The 25,149-nt window shown below is 56.5% G+C and overlaps 2 protein-coding genes across 3 annotated transcripts; one reads left to right on the forward strand and one right to left on the reverse strand.

The window, feature by feature from the left end:
• The first annotated feature begins 121 nt into the window (after nucleotides 1-121).
• Nucleotides 122-4,399, forward strand: LOC309400368 (cyclin-dependent kinase 5). Its single transcript, XM_081968805.1, has 12 exons — nucleotides 122-251; nucleotides 430-518; nucleotides 706-773; nucleotides 1,192-1,252; nucleotides 2,026-2,082; nucleotides 2,196-2,291; nucleotides 2,967-3,041; nucleotides 3,428-3,524; nucleotides 3,628-3,697; nucleotides 3,818-3,878; nucleotides 4,003-4,083; nucleotides 4,219-4,399. The coding sequence occupies exons 1-12, from the start codon at nucleotides 215-217 to the stop codon at nucleotides 4,303-4,305; spliced, it is 879 nt and encodes a 292-aa protein (XP_081824931.1). The 5' UTR covers nucleotides 122-214; the 3' UTR covers nucleotides 4,306-4,399.
• Nucleotides 4,400-4,664: 265 nt separating this feature from the next.
• Nucleotides 4,665-23,559, reverse strand: LOC309400782 (acid-sensing ion channel 1-like). 2 transcript variants are annotated; one of them, XM_081969442.1, is made up of 11 exons: nucleotides 22,959-23,559; nucleotides 10,970-11,120; nucleotides 9,324-9,451; nucleotides 9,055-9,205; nucleotides 8,203-8,259; nucleotides 7,616-7,769; nucleotides 7,084-7,175; nucleotides 5,899-5,978; nucleotides 5,550-5,621; nucleotides 5,158-5,201; nucleotides 4,665-4,976 (listed from the first exon to the last, which is right to left on the reverse strand). In XM_081969442.1, the coding sequence occupies exons 1-11, from the start codon at nucleotides 23,514-23,516 to the stop codon at nucleotides 4,895-4,897; spliced, it is 1,569 nt and encodes a 522-aa protein (XP_081825568.1). In that variant the 5' UTR covers nucleotides 23,517-23,559; the 3' UTR covers nucleotides 4,665-4,894. The 2 variants fall into 2 exon arrangements, with proteins under 2 accessions (XP_081825568.1, XP_081825569.1); XM_081969443.1 differs by lacking the exon at nucleotides 5,158-5,201.
• Between the last annotated feature and the right edge of the window lie 1,590 nt (nucleotides 23,560-25,149).

Genomic DNA, 25,149 nt, shown 5'->3' on the forward strand with positions numbered 1-25,149 from the left:
TTTTGCGCGGGGACCCTAGTGCTGAGGCTCGAAGCCCAGTCTGGGCGCGGTGCCTGCCGGAAGTCGTAGTTTTTCCCCAAGGAGTCCGGCTGGGCAACTCCGCCCCCCCCAGTGAGGCATGCCGGGAGTTGCAGTCCCGATCTCGGGAACTGCGCCGGGGAAGGAGGGAGGGTCGGGCTGGGCTCGCGCGGCATCCCTGGCGTGGGAGCGAGCGATGCAGAAATACGAGAAGCTGGAGAAGATCGGAGAGGGTGGGCGTCCACCGGGAGGGTGGGTGGGGAGGATGGGAGTGGGAGTCCCAGCCCCAGGGGACGGAGACCTCTGCGCACCGGGCGAGGAGGACAGGACGGAGGGGAGGTGCGGCTCGGATGACCCCCAGTGAGGGTGGGGGGTCTTCGGGGGTCTCTGAGCGACGCTTCCCCCTCCTAGGCACCTACGGGACCGTCTTCAAAGCCAAGAACCGGGAGACCCACGAGATCGTGGCGCTGAAGCGGGTGCGGCTGGACGACGACGACGAGGCAAGGCGGGGGGCGGGGGGCGAAGTGGGGGTTCGCCTCAACTCTCCCCTCTCCCGCGGCTGGTGCATTGAGGGCTCCACGCCGCCTCCTTGCATCCCCGAGGGTCTTGGGTGGGTGGGGGTCTTGTCCTTTAAGGGGGAGGGGGTTTTGCACTCTGAAGCCTCCCCCACTCCCCGCTGTATTTTAGGGCGTCCCCAGCTCGGCGCTGCGGGAGATCTGCCTTCTGAAGGAGCTCAAACACAAGAACATCGTGCGGTGAGTTTCCGGGGAGGGGGCTTCAAGGCGGCCCTCCATTGGGGAGAGGGCTCAGCCTAGCAGGATCAGGCCCCAGGACGACCAAGGGAGTGGAGCGCCCCCACCCGCCCCACAGTGGGAGACAGAGCCTGGTGGGGGTGGGGGTCTTGCCACTTGGACCTTGTATCCCACCCACTGGGCAGGGGGCAAAGTCACCCTTTGAGAGGGGTGGGCTCCTCCAAAGGGCTGGTTGGAAGGTGGGCAGAGGCAGCATCCAAGCAGGATTCCACAACCCTGGGAGTGTCTGGGACCCACGGTTTTCTTGGGGTCCCGTGTTTTGAGCCCCACTGCTTTGTGGGAGTCTCGTGTTCAGTGGGGGAGGGGGAGGGGATGCTGGTGATGCCCCCCCCCCCAGACTTACCTCCCTCTCCCTTTCCAGCTTGCATGATGTCCTGCACAGCGACAAGAAGCTGACGTTGGTTTTCGAATTCTGCGACCAAGTAAGGCGATGGGCGTAAGAGGAGACAACCCCCCCCCCCCAAAAAAATCTTCCTTCTGCCTCAGATGCGAATCTCCTCCGATTGGGGGTCTGGGCCCTCACGGAGATGAAAGAGCCCCCCTCCCTACCCTCCGCAGCCAACGCCCCACCTTCCCCTGTGCCCCCTCCCTCTCCCCACTGACCTGCACCCCCACCCCAAAGGGGCTGGGAGGAAAGGGGGAGGCTGTCTTCTTGTGTTTGGGAGGGGGGAGCGGACGGTGTTGATTGCCGCTAAACAAATGGGCAGTCCTTGACTTACGACCGTGATATTTCTGTCAGTAAGTGAGACATTTGTGAAGTAAGTTTCACCCCTTTATGCCCTTTCTTGCCGCCGTTGTTAAGCAAATCCCCATGGTGGATCAAACTCAGGGACCGGGTTGTTAAGTGAATCGGGCTTCCTCTGACGGTTACTGAAGAAGTGGAATCGCTCCTCGGCGACCGTCGTTATATCAACCGGGTGGCCATGAGTTTTGCTCATGGTCCTAACGGTCCTCATTTTTTTCAACACCCTTGGCATGTTCAACGGTCACTAAGCAAACCATCGTAACTCAAGGACTTTTGTTTCCCTGCGAACGGACGCAACCCCAACCGGCCCAGCTCCCTTTTCCTGGTCCCCACTTGTGAGCACCCCTAAATTCCACCCCTCTACTTGGAATGGAAGGAGGGGGGAAGAGGCTGGATTCCCCCCCCCACCTCCGCTGATCCCCCCCCCCCACCTCTGCTGACCCCCTGCAGGACCTGAAGAAGTATTTCGACAGCTGCAATGGCGATTTGGACCCAGAGATCGTGAAGGTAAGACAGGGGACGGCCACTGTTTGGGACTGGAGGGGGGCTTTGGTGGGACCTCTGGCTGCCCTTTGCTGGGACTGACAGGAACACCGCCTCCCCTTCCCCCCCCCCCCCAGTCCTTCATGTACCAGCTTCTGAAGGGCCTCGGCTTCTGCCACAGCCGCAACGTCCTGCACAGGGACCTCAAGCCCCAGAACCTCCTCATCAACCGGGTGAGTTTAACGGGGAGGGGTCTTCTAGTCCTCCCCCCCCCCCATGATTTGGTTGAGTGATGGGCACTGCCATTCCAACCCCCTGAAATTGCGTTGAGGGGGTCCCTGTAGCCACCGGATGTTCCCACGGCTGGCATTTGGGCAAAGGTTGCCACTCGTGCCAGGAAGGCTCCCTCTGGTGGGTACCAGTGTGTATGGGGCAGAATTGGCACCAAAATCTGGAGGTCCCATCCTCCCCTCCCAACCTCTCCCTGGGTTGCTACCGGTTCGCAGTGGTCTGTTGGCCTGGGTGGAAGAACCGGCAGTGACACAGGCTGGCCACGCCCCTGAACTGCTTCCTTGGTTGCTGCTGGCATGACTGCCGTGGTTTTTAGTCCTTTAAAAATGAACCGGGCATGCGCAGAACAATTTACAGGCAACTGCACATGCGAAGCCAGTAACGCTGGCAGCAACCCATCCCTGGGGCTCCCCTCCCCCCCGTCCAATTTGGGAAGGGAGACCCTCTTCCTGTTGGGAGCCTCCCAAATCCATGGACCAAATCCATCTTTGTGTCAAGGCTTCTCCCACTCAGCCGAATTGCTGGGCATTTGGTGGGGGGGGTGTCACTCCCCCCCAATGGGGAGCTGGAAGGGGGTTCCTCCCCCTACTAACTGATTTTTTTTCCCTTGGGGGCAGAATGGGGAGCTGAAGCTGGCAGATTTCGGGCTGGCCCGGGCCTTTGGCATCCCGGTGCGCTGTTATTCAGCGGAGGTGAGCAAAGCCCTTGGCAGAGAAGGGGGGGGGCATCCCCCCAGTGGTACTCTTGCACCCCCAAGAAGGAAGCCTCCCCCTCAGGCATCCCCCCCCCCAGGAGGGTCATCCCTCCTGCCAGGAGTTCCAGGGGGGAATGGTTTGTTCCAGGATGTGGGGGGAAGGGGGCATTTGACAGAATATAACAGAATCACAGAGTTGGAAGGGATCTTGGAGGTCATCCACTCCAACCCCCTTCTCAAGTAGGAGACCACATACCTTCCGTTCTCGGCAGAATTGTTCGGGAGCCTCTGTTCTCTGTCCCTCATTTGGGGGGAAAGGGGGCAGGGTCTTCCGCTCCCTGACCTGGAGCTCCGATTGATTGGGGAAGGGGCCTCTCCCCATAGGTGGTGACCCTCTGGTATCGCCCCCCCGACGTCCTCTTTGGGGCCAAACTCTACTCCACTTCCATCGACATGTGGTCGGCCGGCTGCATTTTCGCTGGTGAGGCCGAGCTGGTGGAGGGGAAGGGGGCGGGATCCATTTGGGAAGCAAGGATGGGGAGGGGCCCATTTGGGGAGGTCTGACTCTCCCCCTCCCTCTCCAGAGCTGGCGAACGCGGGGCGGCCCCTCTTCCCGGGCAACGACGTGGACGACCAACTGAAGCGCATCTTCCGATATCCTTGCTGCTGGGTGGGGGGAGAAACATTAGAGGAGGGGGGAATGGCCGTGTTAGGAGGAAGGTCCCGGGGGGGGGAGGACAAGCAAACACTCCCCCCAATCCTTGACTCTTCCACGCTGCTGGGGACCCCCACCGAAGAGCAGTGGCCTGGCATGACCAAACTCCCCGATTACAAGGTGAGGACGTAGCCCTCCCCACCAAGGGGGCGGTTTGGGCTGTGTGTGTGGGGGGCGGCTTCCAGCTGACCCCTGAGCCCGAAACACCCCCCCCCCCCCGCTCACCTCGCCTACTCCTTCTCAGCCCTACCCCATGTATCCTGCCACAACTTCACTGGTCAACGTGGTGCCAAAACTGAGTACGACAGGACGGGACCTGCTACAGGTGAGTTCCCAGCAACTCCGCCCCTCCCTCCGTCCCGTCCCCCCCCATTCTGGCCACGGTGGCAGAGGGGATCTCCCCAATTTCTGCTGGACTCTTTCGAGGGTCCCTGCTCTCCTTTCCTCTTTGGCTTGGCAGAACCTGTTGAAATGCAACCCGGTGCACCGGATTTCGGCCGAAGACGCCCTACAGCATCCGTATTTCACCGACTTCTGCCCCCCTTGACGCTCCTCCGTGGTGGAGAAGGGCTGCGGAGGGGTGGGGGCCACGTGGCTCCCCAACCCTTCCCAGAGCAGCCGCGGGAGGCCAAATCCTTCCGGGGGGTGGGGTGGGGGAGGGGGGAAGCAGCTGGGACCAGAACTTGTCCTCCCCCTTTGATGTGAATAGCTGTGAATTCTATAAAATGCTGCTTTATTCCTTTTCCCTCCTGTGCTGTTTTCCTCGCCTGCCTGGAAACGGGTGGGTGGGTTTCTTTCGCTCCTTTGCCCCCCCCCTACTCAATTGCAGACACCAAACAAGGGGTGGGCGGGCAAAGATTCTCCACTGCTTCTCCCAAAGTCAGACAACCAACACATGTGCTGTTCCCAAGGAGGTCCTTTAATGACAGATCAACATAGATTTTGGGGAGGGGACCGTCGGAGGAGCCCCACAGTCCCGTCTTCCATCGCTCCCACTCGCCACGATGCTCCAGAAGCGCAAAGTTCCCTGGTTGGGCGTCCTGCCCCTCCACAGTTGTCCGTCCTGGAGCCGGCCAGGGATCCGTCCTTGTGGGAGGGGCGGGGGTCTCTTCAGCAGGCAAACTCCTCAAAGCTGCCTAGAGTGGTGTGACGAGGTAGCCCACCCGCGGGGTATCCCACGACGCTGTCCGAGTGGCTGCGCAGCGGATGGCGGGCGCTCTGTGGGCAGGGAGAAAGAGGGGCGGTGGGTGGGTGGGTGGGAGTCGTGCCACTCTCCCCGGCTTTGGCCCGCCCCTCCCCACCTCCCCCTCCCCCTCCAGGGCAGGCGGCCTGAGGCTAAGGAGGGGGAGAGGGAGCCCACCCGAGACGTGTGAGTGGGTGGGTGGGAGCACACCGCTACCTGGGCGGAGGGGGCAGCTGGCCGCAGGGGAGATCCACATACTCCTGCGCAGATGAGATGCCAAATGGAAGCAGGGTGGGGGGCAGCGATGGGGTGAAAGCAGGGAAGGAGGAGAGAGAAAGGGGGCAGGGATGGAGAAACGGCAATGAGGTGAGACCCCTGGCAGGTGGGCACCAGCGCTGAAAAGCGGGAGGGGATATCAAGGGTGTTCCAGGAAGAACCCCACCAACGCGACAGCCCCCCTCCAAACTGTCCGGTCGCTGCCAGGACCCCAAAGGACCCGCCCCAATTGTTTCTCAAGCTGGTCTTCAGAAGCACTCATTTGGAGGAAAGGGGGGGTTGTGCTTCCCGCTGGAAGTGGGGGTGGGGGGGGCAGAACAGGGGGTCCCTACCAGGTTGTCGCCATTGCTGTGGTGGGCTTCCTTCCTGCCCTGGTAGTAGCTGGAAAGTTTGTCCCGGAGCACCTGCGCGTAAGAGAAAAGGGCTGGCATAGCAGTCGAGGGAAGGTGGGGGGGGTGGGAGAAACGGTGCCAGGCTCAGGGTGGCAGGGTGCCGGAGGTTTTGCAGGCGAGTGGGGAGAACGAAGAAGGGGGCAGAACAAGAGGGCGCTTGGCACCTCCATCTGGCACCCCCAGCCTGACCTTGCCCTGCCCCCGTCCGCTTTGGTGGGGAGTGAGGAAGAGCTCCCTGCTCGAAGAAGTCACGCCAAGCGACTCCTTCCCCTCTGCCGGTGCTACTCACCTCATACAGGTAATCGAAAATCTCCAGGATGGTGAGCAGGCTGGCACCGATGAACAAACCCATCTGGCCCCCAATGTCCCCTGGAAAGGCAAAGGGGGCACCGTTAGGGCTTCCTGGGCACCTCCCAGAGTTGACCGCCTGCCGACCAGCCGCTATTTCACAGCACTCTAGCCCTCGTGCCTAATGCTCTGTGGCCCCCTCTAAGTGGCTTACACAGCCAGCGGCTGACCTCGGCAGGACGAAAGGCCGAGTCAACCTTGATGCAATGAGGATCGAACTCCTGGCAGTGGGCAGAGTTGGCCTGCAGTTCTGCTTTCTAACTGCTGTGCCCCCACAACTCCTGACTCAAATGCTGGTCTCAAGCCCAGGACGTAATTGACGCAGAGCCCAGGTGTCAATTTCCCCAGGCGGCCCTGGGGCAGGGCGTATCCCCCCATTGCTAAACTGGAGCTGATTTTGGCTGGGTGAAAGCAGCCCACTCCTCCTCCCCTTGGCAGCGGTTCCTGGGACGCTGACCACGGGTGTCCACATCCATTATTGACCAGGCTTGGAAAGCCTGGGGAGACTGGGTTGCGTTAGGTGGTCCTTGGAGGTCTCAGGACTGCCTCCCTTTCTATTATCCTCCTATGCATTTTCTACGGTGGGAAAATGGGAGGAGGGATTGTATGGAGTTGGATGACATGCAGCCATAACAAAATTCCTTTCTAGAAAGCCAAGGTCATCCTTTGTCTCTGCACCGCTGCCGTAGTACTGTATCTGCTTTGCTGCTTTGGTTTGAGGGAGCTGCGGAGCCACGGACAGCTTCCTTAGTCTGCCCTGAAGGTCCTCCCTTCATCCATCTGTCCATCTATCTGTATCTACCCATCTCCCGTCTCTCTCTCTCTCTCTCTCTCTCTCTCTCTCTCTCTCTCTCTCTCTCTCTCTCTCATCTATCTATCTATCTACCTATCATCTATCTATCTATCTATCTATCTATCTATCTATCTATCTATCTATCTATCTATCTATCTATCTATCTATCTATCTATCTATCTTCCATCCCTCCCTCCATTTATCTCTCCCATCCACCCCCTTCCCAACCAGCCTCAGGTGGAATTTCCACCCTGCCCCAAAAGCCAGAGGGTGGCGGCTCTCCTTCGGGGGCCCAGCTCCCCCTCCCCCAATTCACCCGTCCTGACCACTCACCCAGCAGGCCAGCCACCTCGTAGGCTTTCTTCTGCTCGATGGTCTCGTAATTCAGGGCCTCAAAGAAGATGTCCAGCACCAGCAGGTTCTCCCTGGCGACCGGAGGGCAGAAGGTCACCCGTAGCTTTGGCCCAGGGAGTGGGCAGCGGGCACCCCTGGGATCCCTTCGAGATCCCCCTTCTGCACTGGAGCCCTTTGCGGATTGGCATGGGAGGGGGAGAGGGGACAAGTTCCCGCAAGCCTCTGCGCTTGTGCGATCGGTGGCCATTCGTGAGAGTGGCGGGTACATGTGTGCAGCTGCAGCTGGGCGAGCATGCGTGAGCAACTGTATCTGTGCGAGCACGTGGACGGTGGGATGCCGAGGTGCACATCCTTGTCCGCCACTTCCGCCACCCACTTCCGCATGGCTCCCTGTCCAGTACTGGGCTGCAGCCTGGGGGTTGTGGGCTTCTCCTTGGTCAGTGGCCCCACCCGCCCACAGCAGGTGAGAGGGGTGGACGCCTGGAGCCCGTGCAGGGCAGGGGCCGCTCACATGATGTACTGCTCGCTCCGGTTGTACTTCTTGGCCAGGTATTTGGCGGAGGCCTTGCTGGGGATCTTGACCACCGAGAGCTCCTTGCTGTAGCGCACCGCCTCGCAGGGCGTGTGGCAGGAGCAGAAGCTGTTGTCCTTCTCCACCAGGAAGTCTGGAGAAAAAAACGGGGGGTGAGAGGGGATGGAGTTACTCACAAGTGCCCTCCCCACAAAACCTCCCAATCCCGGGAGGGTCCCAGCCAGAGGTGGGTCCCTAGCGGTTCAGACCGATTCGGCCGAACCAGTAGTGATTTGGTGGCCTGGGTCGGTGGAACCGGCAGCAACCAAGTCCTGCCACCTCCCCCCCCCCACCGGTTCCCCTACAGGGCCGCCATCTTGATTTTCAGTTCTGCGCACGCGCAGAACAATTGTCATTGCACACATTTAATTTCCCCCCCTTTTTTTTAATGTTTTGCGCAGATTTCTTTTTGTGCAAATGGGCACGTCTGGCTTGCGCACGAACGAAGCTATCACGCTGCATGAAATGTTGGTGCACCCCCAACTGACAGCAATGGCGGGAGCAACCGACCCCTGGTCCCAACTCACCCAGGGCAGGATCCGCGCATTCCTTGTACTGCTCCGGGGTGCAGACGTTGGCGTTGCCTGTCATGGGGAAGAGCAAAGTTCAGAGGACGCCCATTTGTCGATCCCCTGAAGACCCTGCCGTGTGCCGAACAAGCTAAGACGATCCTCGGTTGCATAAACAGAGGCATAGTATCCAAATTGGGGGGGGGGGAATGCCCACTTTGTAAAAGCCTTAGTAAGGCCACCCCTGGAACCCTGCGTCCAGTTTTGGTCACAAAAAGGAGGCCGAGACTTTGGGAAAAGTGCAGAGAAGAACAGCTAAGGCGCTTAAGGTCCCGAAGGCTTTCAACCTAGGAAGATGAGTTGCAGGATTTGGCTATGTCTAATTTAATAAGGATGGGGAGGGCTAAGGGTGACATGATAGCATCTTCCAATATTTGGGGGGCTGCCCCAAAGAAGAGGGAGTCAAACTATTTTCCAAAGCACCCAAAGGCAGGACGAGAAGCAATGGATGGAAACTAATTCAGGAGAGAAGCAACCTAGAATCAAGGAAACACTTCCTAACAGGGAGGACAATTAACCAGTGGAACAGCTGGCCACCAGAAGTTTTGGGTGCTCCATCAATGGGTTTTTAAGAAGCCTCTGAACAACTAAATTTGTCTGGAAGGGTCTAGGGTCTCCTGCTAGAGCAGGGGTTGGACTAAATGACCTCCAAGGTCCCTTCCATTATTCTATGATGCTGTAAGGGTTTCCTGCTCGAGCAGGGGGCTGGACTAGAAGACCTCTGAGGTCCATTCCAGTTCAATTCTGATTTGGCCCGGAGAAGGGGCTCGGCTCAGCCCCCCCACCCCCCTGCCCCTGCTCCACCCTGACCTGGCATATGCACCATACGACAGTTGCAATTCTCCGCCAGGTAGCGCGTCTCGCAGTCGATCCGGCAGGCGGCAGTGCTGTAGTTGGGGAAGAAGGCCGACTCTGCGGGGTTAGCCTGGCAGTGCCCCCAGGGGGCTGGCAGGTAGAAGAGCTGAGGCAAAAGGCAGGGCGACGGGTCAGCCCAGGATCCGGTCCCCAGATTCGGGGAATGGGGAGGAGAGGAAGGGGGCACCTCCACCTCCCCCACCCCGTGTCCCTCTGTGGGCTACCCTCTGCTCCTGGCAGGCCACGAACGTCTGGAAGCCAGGGGCTACTCCGAAGCCCAGCTGATCGATGGCAGGCGGCTCACTCTGGCTGTGGATTTGCACCTTCACGCCGGCTTCATAGGAGGTCTCGTCTGCAAGGCACACACACACACACAGAGAACAACATCTCTCTTTTAACCTTGACCAAATAAGCCGACTTTATATTCCTTCCTTTTCCTTTGAACAATCTTGGTTTTTCCTCTCTTCCAAGAATGTCCTAAAACCTGACTTCCTTCCCTTTTTCTTCCTCGTCCCTTCTCACAACGTGTTTCAATGCTTTTACAAGCCCATTTCCTACATCCCAAAGAGCAGGGTGGGGGAGGTGGGTGTCAAACTCAATTTCATTCAGGGCGGTATCAGGGCTGGGGTTGGCCTTGGTGGGCTGGGTGGGCGAGGCTGATTGGGTGGGTGTGGCCAACTCGGTGGGCCTGGCCAGGTTGACACCACTCCCCAAACTGGTGGCATGTGTCCTCTTCTCACTGGGTAGACTGGGTCAAAGTGACCTTACATTTTCTGGGCTGGCCACGCAGGCCGGATCCGACCACATAAGGGCCTTGAGTTTGACACCCCTGCAAGATAGGAAAATCACCCCCATCAGACTCTCGGTCTGTATTTGTATATATTCCTCTTATTTGTGAAAACATCTGACGGTTTCTCTGATGCGTCCAGCCAGTGGCGCATCTTTAAAACAATCTACTTTCATCTCGGTTGCAATCCTACCGAGTCAAACTGGTTGTCAGGCCTGCAGCTTTCTTTTGGATCTCAGGCCTGCCATCCTTTCTATTATTCTACTACGCATTTTACTATTGTGGGGAAATAGGAGGAGGGATTGTACGGAGTTAGTTGCAATATAGCCATAACAATATTCTTTCTAGAAAGCCAAGGTCATCCTTTGTCTCTGAACCTCTGCGCCTGACCGGAACTGGATGGGTGGAACTGCCAGCGTGGCAGTGGGAGATTGGGCCATGGGGTGGGCCTGTGGATGGGGGGGGGGGGGAAAGATCTTTTAACTTTCAACTGGGTTGGGAAAAACCCAGGAAGCTTTCAGATTCAGGTTTTCCCAGGTGGGCCAACATGGATCTCTTCATCAATTGGAACTTTGAGGAATCCTTTGCCTCGGACTCTGATTCATTTTCGGATACTATTTGGAACCCTGACATTGGTTCTGACTGGATTTTCAACTTCATGCTGCCTTCGTAGGAGATCTCATCTGCCACAAGGCAGAGAGAGGGGAGGGGTCTCTTCTTGGTCAAGAGGGAGACCCTTCCCCATTGCCACAGGGGGCTCCTGGGCCCTGCTTGTAGGAGGCTCCTGTCCTGGGCCCACTTTGCCCCGGCTAGTGATGCCCTTTCTCCCTCCCAGGCCAGGGAGGAGGCTGCTGGCCCACCATCCCCCTTGGAGACCCCCCCACTGCCTGACTGCTGTGTATTGAGCAACAAAGACCCCCCTCCATGGTCAGACCAGCCCTTGCCCCCCTCCCCTGGGATGAAACTCTCCCCCCCTCAACAGGCGAAACGGAGCCTCTGGGCTGCCCTTCTTGGGGGGGGGGGAGCTGGGGCCCACAGGGTCACAAGGTTCTGGGGGGGGAGGGAGGAGTCCAGAGCACTCACCTGTGTCCCCCCAGACGGGCAGGTACTCATCCTGTTGGATGTTCAGCATGAGTTCCAGGCCGTTTCCCGTCCCACCTTTCACTGTGGTGAGCAGCTGGTAGCTGTTGGCACGAGAGTTGAAGGTGTAGCATTTTCCCAGACGGGTGAAGGTCTGCGGGGGGGGGGGAAAGGGGGGGGAGTGAGAGACAGACCCATGGAGGGGGAAGCACGGCACTGCACCCGGAGGTCCTGGCACTGCGTGTGCATGTGTGTCTGTAGGAGAGAGAGAGAAAAAGATGGAGAGAGAGAGAAAGATGGAGAGAGAGAAAGAGGGACAGAGAGATGGAGAGAGCAAGAGAGCAACGAAGAGAGGGAGGGAAGGAGGGAGAGAGATGGAGAGAGACAAAGAGGAAGTGAGAGAAAGATGGAAAGTGAGGAAGAGAGAAAGAGAGAAATGGAAAGAGATGGAGAGAGAGATGGACACAGAGATAGATGGAGAGAAAGAGGTGGAAAGAGAGAGAGATTGGCCATCTCTGCAATCAAGGCTGCCCGCCTGGGGAACCTGATGGGCCTGGGGTTGCCCCTCCTGCCCCCTCCTCACAGGTCTTGTACCTGTCCATGATTTTCCAAGCTCTGAAGCCACCGGAGCCCCCGGCCAAGCACTGCTCCTCTGCTACGGGCCCTGGACAGAGCTTGTATCGACAGGCAATCTATCTCATTTATTTACATTATTTTCGCATCCTCCCCCAGTTCCCCCCGGCCCACTCCCCACTGACTGGACCCTTCCGCCAATTGAAGTCAGCCCATGAAAACCCACAAGGAGAAAGAGTCAACCGTTAATCCCCAGCCAACCAGCACGATTGCGCCCCACATTTCTGCCGCTAAGCGAGACGGTTCTTAAGTGACCTCTGCTCTGTTTTACGACCTTTCCACTGCTGTTAAGCGAATCCCAGCCATTGTCCTGTTGGTCACACAGTTGTTTTAGAGCACCTGGCTTCCCCCTTGACTTGGCTTGTTGGAAGGTTGCACAACACCTTCCAGTAGCCGTTGTAATGTTGAATCAGTTGCCGAGCAGCTGAATTTTGATCCCATGAGTCGTAAGTGTGAAAACTGATAAAAGACCCCTTTGTAAAGCCCAATTCCTGCCCTCCAGGCAGCAAATATAAGAAAGGGCCCTAATAAGTCACTGCCCAGGGCAGATTTGGGGCAGAAAGTTTGCACAAATGTATACCTTTTTTAAAATAAAACAAAACACCAATTTATTAAAATGTACAATTAAAAAGACAAATCCTAATAAAAATTTAAAAGAATACAAAAAAATAGGAAGAGCAGGAAAGGAAAACAGAAAAAATAAGAATATCATAAGAAAAGGAACAAAATATGTATAAAAACGACCTTCCCCTTCATCATAACTAGAAAAATATTTTAGAAACTAATCACCTCCTCTTCAAATACAAAAAATGACCCCCCCCCAAATCTCATCCTTTATCCATAAACAAACCCTTAAGCCTTCCTTTGTCAGCAAAAGTCCATTACGAGTGACCAGAGATAACGGCATCTCTCTTTTAACTTTGACCAAATAAGCCAACTTTCTATTCCTTCCTTTTACTTTTAACAGTCCTGATCTTTCCTCTCTTCAAATCATGCCCTAAAACTTGACTTCTTTCATTTTTTGAAAGAAAAACTTCTTTATTTTTTCCCCTTCATCCCCTCTGACCTCTTTTACTGCCTCTTTTACTGCTATAACCCTCTTTCCTAAATCCAATATAGGGAAATCATCTAAATCTTAGTCTGTATTTGTATATTCCTTTTATTCATTAAGACAGCCATTGATTTCTTTTGTGGGTCCAGCGTGACATCTTTGATTCTTGTATTCTTGTATGAGAATCATCTTTAAATCCATTTTCTAACCCATCGATTGAGGCTGACACAGTAAACTTTTTAATCCAGGGTTCAGAAAACACCCTTCAATATGTCCCCCATTTAAAGGCTTTACTTCATTCTCCTCTAATTGTAAGATGGAATTCCTTTAATCCCCAATTTCCTCCAATGTCCGACCTTCAAAGTCTCCCTTTATTATGTTTTTAAGAGAATTTTTTTTAATAACAAAAAAGCCTTTTTCCTACAGGGAAAGATTGTGGCGGTTAAGATATATTTTTCCTCTGAGCACAGAAGAAAGCTCCGCATTGGCAAAAGGAAGGGCATCCGGCCAATAAACACCCAGCTCCACTCAGCTGCCCAGACTCCGCCCCAAAGCAAGGGATCATGGGAGTGGTCAGAAGAAGATGATGACAAACGATTGTGACGGTTAAATTCGCAAAATCTTATTTCAGATACATTTGTGGACTCTTTGTCCAAATGTTGCAATTTTCCCCAATCAAAACTCTTATTGGCATTTATCATTTATAATTGTTTATAAGCAAACAGCAGCAATACTGAAATTTAAGTAGAGATTGCCACCTATTGATGAAAGGGAAAACTACACATATACAAAAAACTGTGAATATATATATATTGGAATTTTGTTAGCCATTTCATGATTATGGGAGACCCCAAAATATAAAAATGAGGAAACTGTTTAATTAAAAAGACACCTGAATGTCATGCAAGAAGACTGAGCATGTAAAAGGGATGGAAAGAGGCTTTTGACAACCCCTGGGACTACTGGAACTGATAATACACCCCCTGAAGGGGAATTTAAGGACTGAATAAATACTTTTTGAGTATTGAAAAGTTGCACAAAAGTTGAATCTCCTAAAACAAAATAAGATATTTTATAAGGAGAAATGAGTGGAACTTTGCAGGAGATGGATGTACTTTTTCAAAATACAAAGGACATCATGGAGAAAGGATTTAAGGAGATTATTGGGAAAAAAGGGGGGAAATATACAAAGGGTGATGAGTAAAGGCCAACCACTCAAGAAAGAGAGAAGTCAACAGTAGAAATGAAGGATGAAGAAGACAAAGAGGAGATAACAATGGAAATAACAGTGACTGGTGAAATCTGGGGGGAAAGGTATCAAGAGAGTTGGAAGATCTGTTTGAAAGGGAGATGGGTGGGTGGGGGGGCTGAGTAGAAAACCTAGGAACTGGGCAGTGGAAAAGGGCAAAGGGCAGCCTTTAACCTCCTTGTGAGGAGCCACTGTCTGGAGTGCTTGTGGGTGACCTCCAAGCTCTCCTTGTCCAGAGAGGAACTCTGTCCGCTTGCCGAGTCTTCATTCCACCACAGTCGTTCACTTCGCATCCACTCGCGCCATTCCTTCCCCAGATGTCCCTGCACTTGCACAATTGTTCTTTGAGGTACTCCTGTGGATTCGACACGGGGTCAAGGCACTCCGGCCTCCTCGTTTCTGCAGATGCAGACGGACGTCACCAGCAGAGTTGCTACAAAGCCTGAATTAGAGTTTCCCTTCTTAGCGTGGGGAAGGAGGGAGGGAGAAAGGGAAGGGGGGCACCTGGCGAGTAGACTCAGGCAAGGCACCAGGTGCTTCTGACCGGTGGGCATTCTGCAGTAACTGTGCTGAATATGAAGCTCAAAAAACCAAGGCTCGGTAGAATAAGGAGACACGGAAGGGCCGGGCTAGATGGCCTCAGGGTTCCTTCTCACCCAGCCCCCCCCCCCCAAATGGAGGCAGTGATGTGATATTGAACTGTGCCAACCCCCTCCTCCCTGTCAGCCTCTCTGCCGGCCGGCTCAGATTGTGCTGACTTGGCATAAGCCTCCTCCAGATACGACTGACGTAGCCAACATAGCGCCCAGGTGTAACCTGAGTGTCCTTTGGGAGGAAAGAGGAGGAAGAGGGCGGACGATGGCTGCCGCCACCAGCCAGCCCTGACGTCATTCCTTGGCATCCCTGGAGACCCTCTTGTGGCCCCCTTTGCCCAGCATTTGGAGAAAAAAAGAGGGCTGGGAAAGCGTTTGGGGCACTGAGCTTCACTGGGGCAGGAGCGAACCCAGAGGAGGAACAAAATCCTTGGGTTTGCTTAGAGACTCAGGAATCCCCCTGCCTGCTTGGCACTGCCCTCCCAATAAAGGAATTGGCACCAGGGAAGCACCCAGCATGTTCTCACTACCTGTGCCATTCCATCACGTCTCTGGGCACCTGGATCTACAATTCCCCCCCCCTCCGTTCCTCCCTTGAGGGTCAGGTTTGGAGCCCAGGGCCAGGGGGCTTAGCCCGCCCACCCCTCCCATCTCTGCTGCCAAGGGGAGGGCACTTTCCTAGTTAGGAATGCTAGCTTTTCTGCTGTGGGGAGAGGAAGGGGCCGCGGGCTCTCTCAGACTCTTGTGGTGGACTCCCCAGGGCTGAAGAGGGGCATAGCAGCTCCAGTCGCCTGGCACTCAGAACAAGAGGGGTGTGTGTGGCACTGCAGCCAAGGGGTGGCCCTGGAGCAGGAGCGTGGGGAACTCACGGGGCTGAAGTTCTTGGCGTCACAGGGCTGGTTCCCAAAGCGGCAGTCTAGCAGCATGTCCTCCAAGCTGTGGCTGGTCCGGTCCACGAATTCGTGGAGGTTGAAACTCCTGCTGGGGAAGGTCCGGGAGGCTTCTGGGTCAAGCCATCCCAAGGCTTGGCCGTACGCCGGGTAGTCGGACAGCTCCAAGCCCAGCAGCTCCCGACCCACCCAGTGCAGGTCGTTGGGGGTCAGCCGGGACCTCCGGATACGATTGACGTTGCAGAGCGAGATGGCCGGGAAGGTGAGCCGCCGGCCCTCTCCTTCATCCAGTGCAGTGACATGATCGTACCCCACGTAATACTGAACCCGTTCGGCCACCTGGTACAAAACGACCCCCAGGGCGGCCAGGATAGCTGCTGCCCAGGCAGCACGCCGTGGCGTGAGCGGTCCCCCCAAGAACACGTGGCCAATGCCATGCAAGGTACACCGGCTGGCAAAAGCCACGATGTTGGGGGCTGCTTCGCCCTCCCGAGCCTCCATCGCCTTCAGCTTGGTTTGCTTTGTGCTGCTGGGACGCTATCACTTCTCTCCACTGCATCAGGAGTATCGTGTGTCGAACCTGGAGTCAGGCGATGCCAGTCCTGGTGGAGGGAGGGGCTTGGATCATGACACCTCCCTTGTCAGGTGGGAGCAACTAAGGGAGGTAAGCAGCAAGCCGCACTAAAGGATGCCAGTAGAGTCCCTGGCTGGGAAGCCGCTCCTCCCTCAAAGCCTGTGTCTGTCTGGTGTAGTGGTGAGCACTCTACAGTACTGCTTGAACTCAAGGGAGTGGGGTGCGTTGAAATTTGTGGGAGACCTCTGCTCCCCTTTTCTGACTGAGTAGTCACCTCCTCTGCCCCACCAGTGCTGGCAAGAGGGGTTCTGCTAGGCCAAGAGCCCCTGCCGCTCCCTGGTTCTCCAAGCATCCATGTCATTTGGGCTGCTCATTGGAGCAAGAAGACGGGGCCATGTACGGAGCTTGAAAGGGAAGGTACTATAGGATGGTTGGCGGACCCTTGGTGTTGGCACTGCCCACTGCAGCTAGGCATCTAAGATTTCCTCATCCAGTGCGGTGATCTGGCTGCACCTCTGTGCAACACCAAAGCGGTTTAGCCACCTGGGGCAGAAAGGTCCCCGGTGTAGCCAGTACCGACGCATCCCTCGCCTTCACCCTGATGTCCCCCGAAGCACCGGAGGCCCAGGGCATTGAGTAGAACCCCTTCCCACCAGCTCCCAGAAGAGGCTAACCAGGGTCCACGCAACCTCTGCGCAAAGCCCGGAGGACGATATGCCAGCCGACGGCAGGAGGTCAGCACTCCGTGGTTGGAAAACCAGAAACGGCTAGGCCGGCCTGCTTCTCTCTGCCTCAAATGCAGATTGGAGGTTGGACCATCGCCGGCCTGTTGTGGGTCAGCCTTCCAACAAGGCCTGGGCAAGGGGACGGTGTGGACAACCTGGGTCACCCCGCAGCTGGGGAGGAAATATTCGACGGTTCCCAGCCCAGGCCCTGCGGGAGAGCACAGCATGTCCACACCAGACACTGCTGGGCACAGAGGAGACATATGGAAGAGAGCAGGTCTTATTTGCCAAGGGACGGGGCTGGCCCAGCTACAGCTCTGCCTGGGAGAACTTTTCCCGACTTCAGCTGAGCAAAATGTAGCTTATTCAAACTTCCTCAGCTACTCTAGAGAGACTTTTTCAACGGCTAGGCCAGGGGTCGGCAACCCTAAACACTCAAAGAGCCATTTGGACCCGTTTCCCACAGAAAACAAAAAAACCAGGAGACACAGAATCTGGGTGAGTGTGGCCAACTCAGCGTCACTCACTCCAGGTGTTTTCTTTTCTATGGGAAACAGGTAACACACACTCTCTCTCTCCTCTCTCTCCCTCCGTCCCTCCCTCCCATCTCTCTTTCTCTCTCCCTCTCTCCCTCCCACCTTTTTCTTTCTTTCTCTCTCTCTCATCTCTTTCTACTCTTTCTCCCTCCCTCCCTCCCTCCCTCCCATCTCTCTCTCTTTCTCCCTCCCTCCCTCCCATCTCTTTTTCTCTCTCTCTCTCTCTCTCATCTCTCACTCTCTTTTGCCCTCCCCTATCTCTTTCTCTCTCTCTCTCCCCCTACCCCCCCATCTCTCTTTCTTTCTCTCTCTCAACTCTCACTCTCTTTTGCCCTCCCTCTCATCTCTTTCTCTCTCTCTCTCTCTCTCTCTCTCTCTCTCTCTCTCTCTCTTTTTCCCTCCCTCCCATCTCTCTCTTTTTCTTTCTCCCCCTCTCCCCCCCTCTCTCTCCCCCTCTCTCCCATCTCTCTCTTTCACCCTAGGGCATGACACTAGACCTCAAGGAGTCCCCGCCCAGAGTTCTGCATGCTGCAGTGAGAAGGACCCACATGGGTACGCATCAGAGCACCCGGCTGCCTCCCGCCCTGCCTCGGCCAAGGACTCCTTGTGGCTGGGAACTGGATTTGCCAGACTGATGAGAAAGCAGCCAGACTGACACCCGAATCCCAGAGGTGTGTGTGCGAAGTGACAAAAGGGCATCTATCGGTGTTTGTGTGTGTGTTTTGGCAGCATCTCCTCCGTAAACGATCACATGATCAGAGTTGGACCAACTTTTTGCTTGGCGTGCTACGCTGCAGGAGCGGAATTATTTGATGCTTCGCGTTCTCATGTACAGGGTCCACTAGAGATACCGAAGGCCCCCTCCATCCTCCCTGTCAATCAGCAACCTTCTCCCATCACTGGCGGTATTCACATTTTTTAAAATACCGGTTCTGTGGGTGTGGCTTGGTGGGCGTGGCATGGCTTGGTCCACAACCCCCGGGCTGCGGCCCATGATCCACAGCTCATTTGGAACCGGGCCGCAGAAGGGGCAGGCGAGAGCAGCTGTATTTGGGTGAGAAACGGAGCTGCGTACGTGCGCGGGCTCACCCCGGACACATTCCCTCTCTCCCCACCGGCCCACGAAGCCAGAACGGTTGTGGCAGAGCAGGGGGGTAGTAAAATATGCTACCGGTTCACAGAAGGGGGGTAGCAAAAAATACTAAAAAAAGTTTTTTTAAAAAACCGTTCGGACAATCGCACATCACACATGCGCTTCGGAATTTTTTCTTTTTAAAAACTTTTTAAGCCACTTTTTTACTGCTTCTCCAGAAAATCGGGGGTGGGGTGATGGGTCCGTTTTTGCTCCCAGCAGCCTTCCCTGAAGTCTGCGAGGCCAAAAACAGGGGGCTGGGGTGGGGTGCTGAGAAAGAAAGGGAGAGAGAGAAAGAAAGAAAGAAAGAAAGAAAGAAAGAAAGAAAGAAAGAAAGAAAAAGAAAGGGAGGGAGTGAGAGAGAGAAAAAGGAGAGGAAGGAAGGACTACAAACCTGGCACTAGATACAGCTTCTGAGGATACCCAGGGCTGGAAGATACCTGGAGGTCATCTAGTCCAACCCTGCTCCAGCAGGACATTGTTAAAGTGAGTTTCTGTCTTTTGATTCCCCCAGTTACATGACTACATAGTCACATGACCCCACCAAGCCACACCCACCAAGCCACGCCCACAGAACCTGTAGTAAAAAAAAATAGATCTCACCACTGCCCTGGCACCTTTTAAGACCTCCCCCGCCTTAAAGGTTTCCAAGGCTTAGAAAAAACACCACTCTACAGGGTTGTCTCTCTCTGACAACGGAGCGCCCAGACGCAATTCAAGGACCTTCTCAGCACAGCCTGCACTGTCAAGAGGATGGGCATCAGGACCCTCAGATGCCACCGGCTACAGTTCACCCACAGGGACTCTTCTCCAGCCACAAGGAGGCCTCCACAGGTTTCCTGCGTAGAGTGTTGGCACCCTTTCGTTCTGTTCTACAGCAACGGGGCTGAGGCCCCGGAGAAGCCCTCGCTCGGGGTCCCTCTGAGTCCCCGGAGACCCCCCCCCAACCTTCAACGGGAGGAGTTTGGAGGGCTGACCAAGTGGCTCCACCTTTAGGGCAGGCAGGGAAGGAGGCCTTTGCGAAGAAGGGAGGGGAGGGCCAGGGCAGGGTAGCGTGGGTGGGACGTTACTGGGGGGAGGGGGATCGATGACTGTGAATGGCTGGCCAGAGCGAAAGGAGCGGTACCCTTAACACTCCGCAGCTCTGGCCAGGAAGGATGGAGGAAGAGGAGGAGGAGGAGGAGGAGGAGGAGGAGGAGGAGGAGGAGGAGGAGGAGGAGGAGGAGGAGGAGGAGTAAGACTGTGGGGACATTGGTGGTCCCTGAGCTTGGTGGTTTTCTTGCAGACGTTTCACGACCCATCTAGGTAACCTTATCGGTACTAGAAGAGATGAGGGTTATGGAGGAGGAGGAGAAGGGAGGGGCATCCCAGCGGAAGAGAGCAATCTAATCCTGCAGGCATTCAGGGAAAGGAAGCTGCAGCTGTGGAGTGATGCTCCCATCCCCAGTGGGCCAGAATCAAAATCAGAATGGAGCCTGGAAGGAACCTTGGAGGTCATCTAGTCCAGCCCCTTGCAATACCATTTCAGAGAGGTGCCTGTCCATCCAGCCTCTTCTTAGAACCCTCAGGATTAAAAGCCACTTTGCCCGTGGAAGGGGGGAGGGGGGAAGGAAGCAGGAAGGCCCTTCCCCACCCGAGAGGCTGCCATGGCAACCGGCTCCGCTGCCTCCAAAGATGGGAAGATCGCCATGGCAACAGACAACCCCAAGAAGAGCGACTGGAGCGGGTGCCAAAGGGGGGGGGGGATTCCAAGGAGGCCAGGAAGAGTCTTCCGGCAATGCCAGAATGGGAACTCAAGAGATGCTCCGAAAGATCCTGCCAGTTTCGCCCCTGCAGGAATGCCATCTGTCCAGGCTTCCCATGGGCAAGGGGTGATAGGTGAGGTGCCCAACCCACTCGGGCTGAAGCAGGTCGCTGGTGCCGCATGAAGCATCCTCTGCTAACGAGGGATAGACTGTTCCTGAGCCTGGAGGTTCGTCCCTACGATAGATATACCCCACCCCCTCCAGCCCAGTCCTCCGACCGATTGGAGCTGTGCGGAGAAGCAGCACGGTGGGGCTTGAAGGGAGGGGGCGACGCCCCACCTCTTCCAGAGGAGCCCCCACTTCCACCAAGTCCTGGCCCCCACTTTCCTCGCGGTCCTTCCCAGAATTGACAGTCTGGGCTCAGCCTCCAAAGGGGGGGGAATACCCCCATCCCCCTCGGCTCATCCCTGGGCTATCAGCCCCTTCCCCATTTGGGCAGAGACTCACGAAGGGGGGAAAGACGAAACCAAAAAAGGAGAAAAGCATCATTCGTGGCACCCCCAGGGGCCGGAGGGTACAGGGAGGGGCTGGCTATTTCCTACCAGCAGAAGGAGCCTCCAAAGCCCACCCTCAAAGCCCGTGATCCGACTCAGCGCCTATCCCAGAGGGACCCCTCCTCCTCCTCCTGCAGGGCAGCCCTAAGGACCCAGCGCAGTGCCCGGCAGTTAGGCCTGGCAAAGTGGCTGAGCCAATACATATACATCCCACATACATCCCTGCGGCCAATTCGCTCTCACAGGGAGGGGCTTCTCCTGGTGCCGTCCACTAGGCAATGCCAACGGGCGACACCAAGGAGTAGGGCCTTCTCTGTGATGGGCCCAACCCTCTGGAATGACCTCCCCCCCGACATTAGAACCACCACTGACTTCCGCTCCTTCCGGCAGAAACTGAAGACCCACCTGTTCCGACTGGCTGGCCTGGCATAATTCTTAACATCTACCTCCTGGCATATATATTTCCTACTGGTTTTTTAGGGGACTGAATTTTATAGGACACTGGGGTTTTAAATTTTGTATATTTTAAATTATTTATTTAGCAATTACAGTTCTGTCTATTTTATCCTCCTCTTATTTATGTATTTATCCATTTAATAATTTTTAATTGTTATTATTATGTATGATGTTTTTGATATGGACTGTACACCGCCCCGAGTCCCATTTGGGAGAGGGGGCGGTCTAGAAGTGCTAATTAAATTAAATTAAATTAAATTAAATGAGCTTTGGACAGGTGGGGGTGGGTGGCCCACCCCGGCACCCAGGAACCTTTGGGGTGGGGTTGGGGGTGGGGGGAAGAGTCCTGGGCCAGGGGCTGAAGGGGAGGCTGAAAAATCCTGCCTGGCAGGTCCGGTGCTCCTCAGCCACTCGAAGTCTGAGCAGTGGGGAGAAAAAGATTGGGGGGGGGCACAGGAAGTGAAGAACCCCCCTTTGGGGCTCGGTCGTGAAGGGACTTCTACTCACTGATGAGGCCCGAGGGTGGCGGGGGCTGCTGCCTCCCCTCCCCTCTTGGCTGGGAAAAGTGGGGGTCCAAGGCTTAAGCAGACCCCCACTTTCAAACCCTTCTCAGGGAGAATGGGTTCCTTCCTTTGGGGAGGGGGCTTCCGGCCCACCTCTCCTCCTTCCTGCTGACCTCACAGAGGCTCCTGGGCTCCTCCCCCCTCCCACCACCGAGATGCCCACACGTGGCCTGGCAGGAACGAAGGAGGGAGAGGCTGGCCCTTCCAGGAAGATGCCAGAATTGGGGGAGGGGGTCGCCCCCCCTTCCTTCAGGCTCCTCCCCCAATCCTCCCCATTTCTCGCTCTCGGTGGGCCCCATTTGGCCCACAATTCTGCACCTCCACTGAAGACCAAACCCTCCCCTGAGCAGCCCAGAGACAAACACAAATAGTTCTCGACTTACGACCGCTCGCTTATCGACCAAAGTTACGACGGCCCCCCAAAAAGGATCATGTCTCACCCTTATGACCGTTGCGGCATCCCCCTGGGAGTCCTGCCATCAAAACATTCAGTTGCTCCGACGCCATTTCTGATTCCACCGCCTGAGGGGGGGTCATTCCTCTTCTGAGGGGAGGGAGAAGCCCGCTTCACTTAATAACCTTGCGGATGATTGAATGGCCGCCCAGATTCCCCCTTCACTGACGGGGCAAGGCAAATCATTAACATTTCCCAGCGTCTCGCTTAGGGACCAAAATTTGGGGTCGTAGGTTGAGGACTACAAGGACTGTCCAGCACGTGGGATGGTGGTGGTGGGGGTTGCGCCGGGATTTATGGTTCCAGCCATGGAACCCCTCCCCATCATTCCCCACCCACAAGCCAAGTCAATGGGGAGAGGGGGCGCTTCATTTAACGACCCTGCGATTGGTTGAAAAGCTGCCCAGATTTCCTTCACCAACGGGGCAAGAAGAATTCATCAACACTTTCCAATGTCTCACTTAGTGACCTAAATTGGGGGTCTTAATTCGAGGACTACAAGGAATGCAGGTGGACGGAGGAGGTTGGAGCTCTCTGCAGGGTGGCTCTTCTCAATGGACCCCCCCTCCCCGTTCCAGCCGTGGGACCACTCCCCATCATTCCCCACCCACAAGCAAACGGGGGTGGGGGGAGGCAGGCACTTAACATTTTCCAACGTCTCGCTTAGCGACCTAAATTGGAGCTCGTGATTCGAGGGCTGCAAGGACTGTCCAAGCCGCGAGAAAGTGGGAGGGGGCGTCGGCAGATGGAAAGAGGAGACCTTCTCCACAGCCCCCCCAACCCCAAATTCCAGCCCCGGGACCCCCGCCCCTCCACCCCTCCCAGGCTGCCACTCACCAGGGTGAAGTTGCGGGCGCTGCAGGCGACCCCCCGAAAGCGGCAGTGCCAGATCATCTCGCGCAGGTCGTGGCCCGTCCGGTTGTAGAACTCGGCCATGTCGAAGGGTCGCGCCTTGAAGCCCCTGAAGTCGGCCTTGTCCCGCAGGGCGGCCAGGGTCTCCGGGTCGGCCCAGGGGGCTCCGCGGACCTCGGCGCGGCCGTCCAGCAGGGCCAGCAGCTGCCCCGCGTGGTAGAGGTCGTTGCGCGTGATTTGGGAGAAGCGGAAGGCGTTGAGGTTGCAGAGGGTGACGGCCGGGAAGGTGAGGTTGGCCGCCGCCACCTCGTCCACGGCGGTCACCCGCGGGAAGGTGAAGAAGTAGCCCACGCGCTCCGCGCACACCAGCCCCAGCAGGGCCAGCGAGCCCACGAAGAACAGCGCCCACACCGCCCGGCGCAGGGAAAGCGAGCCGGCGGCGCAGATGTGGCTCACCCCGTGCAGGGAGGACGTCCCGGCGAACATCTGGAGGCTGGAGGGGCGCCCCCCATCCATGGGGCTGCAGGGCCGCTCCCCGTACATCACGCGCCTCTGTCGGGGAGGGGGCGCACCCCTTCTCCTCTCAGCGGCCACCCCCTCCTCCTCCTCCTCCTGCCCCGGACGCCCCCCGACTCAACCTGCCAGCCTTCCCCCGCCCCCCGCCCATGCTTCCCGGCCCGTCGGCTCCTCTCTCCCCATCCCACGACACCCCCCCCCCGAGCCCGCCTTGGAGGGGGGGTGAGGAGGGGGGCTATCCCCCACCCCACACCCGGCTGGGCCAAGCGACCCCCGAGAAGCTTTGGAGGAGCACCCCACCCCGCCGGCTGCGCAAAAAAGCAGAGCTGCGGGCAAGCGTGGAGGCGAGCCCACGATCCTCCACGCCTGCCTGCTCCAGCCGCTCGCTCGCTGCCTTCCTTGTCTTTTCCAGGGGTGGGGAGGGGGCCGCCGCTGATTTCCCGGCCCCCTTCAGCCCCCCCCTCCCCGCAGCCATCCAGCACTCCCTCCTCCCAGCGAGCCCCGACCGCCTCCTGGGTCCTAAGCGCCGGCGTCGTCGGAGTGGAGGCGTGGGGGGAGGGCGTGGAGGGGGGGAAGCGGGAGGCAGAGTTTCGTTTCAATCAGTCAGTCAGTCAGTCAGAATAGAGCTGGAAGGGACCGTAGAGGTCTTCTAGTCCAGCTCCCTGCTCAAGCAGGAAACCTGATTCCACTTCAGACAAGGGTCTGTTCAGCCTCCTACCTACCTGCCTTCCTTCCTTCATTTCCCCCGTTTATTCTTTCTATGAAACCCTCAAGAGGGGGAACAAATCCTACGGGCGTTCCCCCTCCTCTCCCACAACAGCCCTGTGAGGCGGGCCGGGCTGAGAGAGAACGACTGCCCCTAAGTCACCCAGCTAGCTGATCTTTCCTAGTTGGGTCATGCAACATCTGCAAGGAAACCACCTAGGTCAGAGAGCACCAAGGACCCCCAGTCCTTCCTCCTCCTCCTGCAGGAGACCCTTACAGAATCATAGAACGTTGGAAGAGACCTTGAGATCATCCAGTCCAACCCAATCCTTAAGCAGGAGACATACCACTTCAGACAAGTGGCTGTCCAGTCCCCTCCTCCTCCTCTCTGCAAACCCCCCTCCCTTCTAGCACTGATGATGTTCCCTAGTTGGGTTGTGAAACGTCTGCAGGAAAACCACTCAGCTCAGAGAGAACAAAGGAGCCCCTTACCGCCTCCCTCCCTCCCTCCTTCCTTCCTTCCTTCCTTTCTTTCTAGCACTGATGATGTTCCCTAGTTGGGTTGTGAAATGTTTGCAGGACAATCGCCCAGCTCAAGAGATATCTAAGGTCCCCTCCATCCTCGCTGTCAATCAGTGACCTTCTCCCATCAGTGGTGGGATTCAAATTTTTTTTACTACCGGTTCTGTGGGCGTGGCTTGGTGGGCGTGGCATTGCTTGGTGGGCGTGGCAGGGGAAGGATATTGAAAAATCCCCATTTCCTCCCCATCAGCTGGGACTCGGGAGGCAGAGAATAGATGGGGGCGGGGCCAGTTCTCTGAACTACTCAAAATTTCCACTACTGGTTCTGCAGAACCGGTCAGAACCTGCTGAATCCCACCTCTGCCTCCCATGGGTTGTGCTTCTGGAATCCCCTCCCCCCCCAAAGAAATGTGTTGCCCTCTGGGAGGACTTC

This window comes from Natrix helvetica (genome assembly GCF_964273705.1).
Source record: "Natrix helvetica genome assembly, chromosome: W".
NCBI lineage: Eukaryota > Metazoa > Chordata > Lepidosauria > Squamata > Natricidae > Natrix > Natrix helvetica.